Source organism: Aptenodytes forsteri, unplaced genomic scaffold (genome assembly GCF_000699145.1).
Source record: "Aptenodytes forsteri isolate BGI_AS27 unplaced genomic scaffold, ASM69914v1 Scaffold275, whole genome shotgun sequence".
Taxonomy (NCBI): Eukaryota; Metazoa; Chordata; class Aves; order Sphenisciformes; family Spheniscidae; genus Aptenodytes; species Aptenodytes forsteri.
Genome location: NW_008795247.1, coordinates 1 through 1492, shown reverse-complemented (window position 1 = coordinate 1492; position 1492 = coordinate 1). Strand labels below are relative to the sequence as shown.

The 1492-nt window shown below is 57.1% G+C and overlaps 1 protein-coding gene across 1 annotated transcript in view; it reads right to left on the bottom strand.

Annotated features, from left to right (window-relative positions):
* DCTN6 (dynactin subunit 6) overlaps positions 1-784 on the bottom strand; it is a gene marked incomplete at its 5' end in the record, with an annotated part of 1230 nt that extends 446 nt beyond the window's left edge. Inside the window, 3 exons of the mRNA XM_009278781.2 lie at positions 10-152; positions 444-491; positions 696-784. Of these exons, the coding sequence (XP_009277056.2) occupies positions 10-152; positions 444-491; positions 696-784 (280 nt within the window). The remainder of the gene's footprint in view (positions 1-9; positions 153-443; positions 492-695) is intronic.
* Between the last annotated feature and the right edge of the window lie 708 nt (positions 785-1492).

Genomic DNA, 1492 nt, shown 5'->3' with positions numbered 1-1492 from the left:
CACACCCCCCTGCGGCCGCTCGGTCTGGACGCGGCGGAGGCAGTCGGCCCCGTAGATGACGGTGTTTTCGGGGATCACCTCGTAGGTGTTGATGTTACAGCAGGCCCCGATGATGCAGCCGCTCGTCAGGATCACGTTCCTGCCGACAAATGCTGCCAGAGGGAGAGAGGAACCCCTGTGAGAGTCGTGCCCGCGCCGCGGTTAAACCCTGCACCGCCAGACATCAAGATCACAAGCTGCTCAGCGCCCGGAGCCAGAGCCAGGCCCAGCCCAGCTCCCACCAAGGCAGTAACACACGTGAGTTCTGTGTGAAAATCACAGCTTTGTGGCAAGCTGCCGTTTGGCCTCAGCTCCAGCAAGACACCACCATGTAATCCTCCGCGGTCCCCAGCGTCTACAAGAGCAAAATCTCACAAGGGCCAAGGAGATAAGCTGAGACTTACCTTTGGATTCGATGACGTTGTTATCTCCCACCTTCATTGCCTGGGAATCTACGGGTCCGTGTTCAAGAAAACCGTAAAATGTTTTGCTTTTAGTTCAAAAGCTAAACCCCGACGCCATTTTCAAACCAGCACCCTGCACCTTCAATAGCCCTGAGCTGGTTAAACCCCGACAGAGCCCACACATGCTTCCCCTTGTGCCGGCCCGAAAGCGCAGCGCATCGGACGGTCTGCCTCACCGCGCAGCAAGGATACAACACCCAACTTCAAAAACGTTGTTGGTGCCAATGACCATCGGTTTGGGCTCCGCCTCTTCAGTTTCTGGCGTAATGTTTTCTGGATACCTGCAAGACGGAAGAATGTATTTCGAGTTTTGAGATCACAAAGATACCGCCCTGCTTGGCGGCTCAATTTTGCGAGAGGCTGAAGCCGCGTATATCCCATCCAATCCAGCCGGACCGTCAGGGTTTTGAGACTGCTCGCTCTTGCACAGGGTCTCTCATCCTCAGGATTGGGATCCTTCTCCTCCGTCGGCTGGAGAAGGATTCGCAGAGGGAGGACTTCTTCCCTAGCCATACCGCCACACGCACACTCAAAAGCACAAAAGCTTGGGTTTCGGGGTTTTTTTGGATTCTACCTCCCCAGAGTTTTTAAGCTAACGCCCTGCTCCGTAAAGAGCTCTAAGCACAAGCTCCGGCTTGACGAGGCTGAGACGGGGCTCCGCGTTGAGAGATCTCAGAAAACACCGACCCTTCTTGCAAAACCCATCCCGGGAACACCACCGCAGGGTCCCAAACAAACCCTCTCCCCGTCCGGCCCGGCTCTGAGGGACACCGTTCACAGCTTGGGCTTGACGAGGCTGAGACGGGGCTCCGCGTTGAGAGATCTCAGAAAACACCGACCCTTCTTGCAAAACCCATCCCGGGAACACCACCGCAGGGTCCCAAACAAACCCTCTCCCCGTCCGGCCCGGCTCTGAGGGACACCGTTCACAGCAAAGCCGTGCTCACAGCGGCGGCGGCGCCGGCTCCCCTGTAATTAGACGCCGGGCT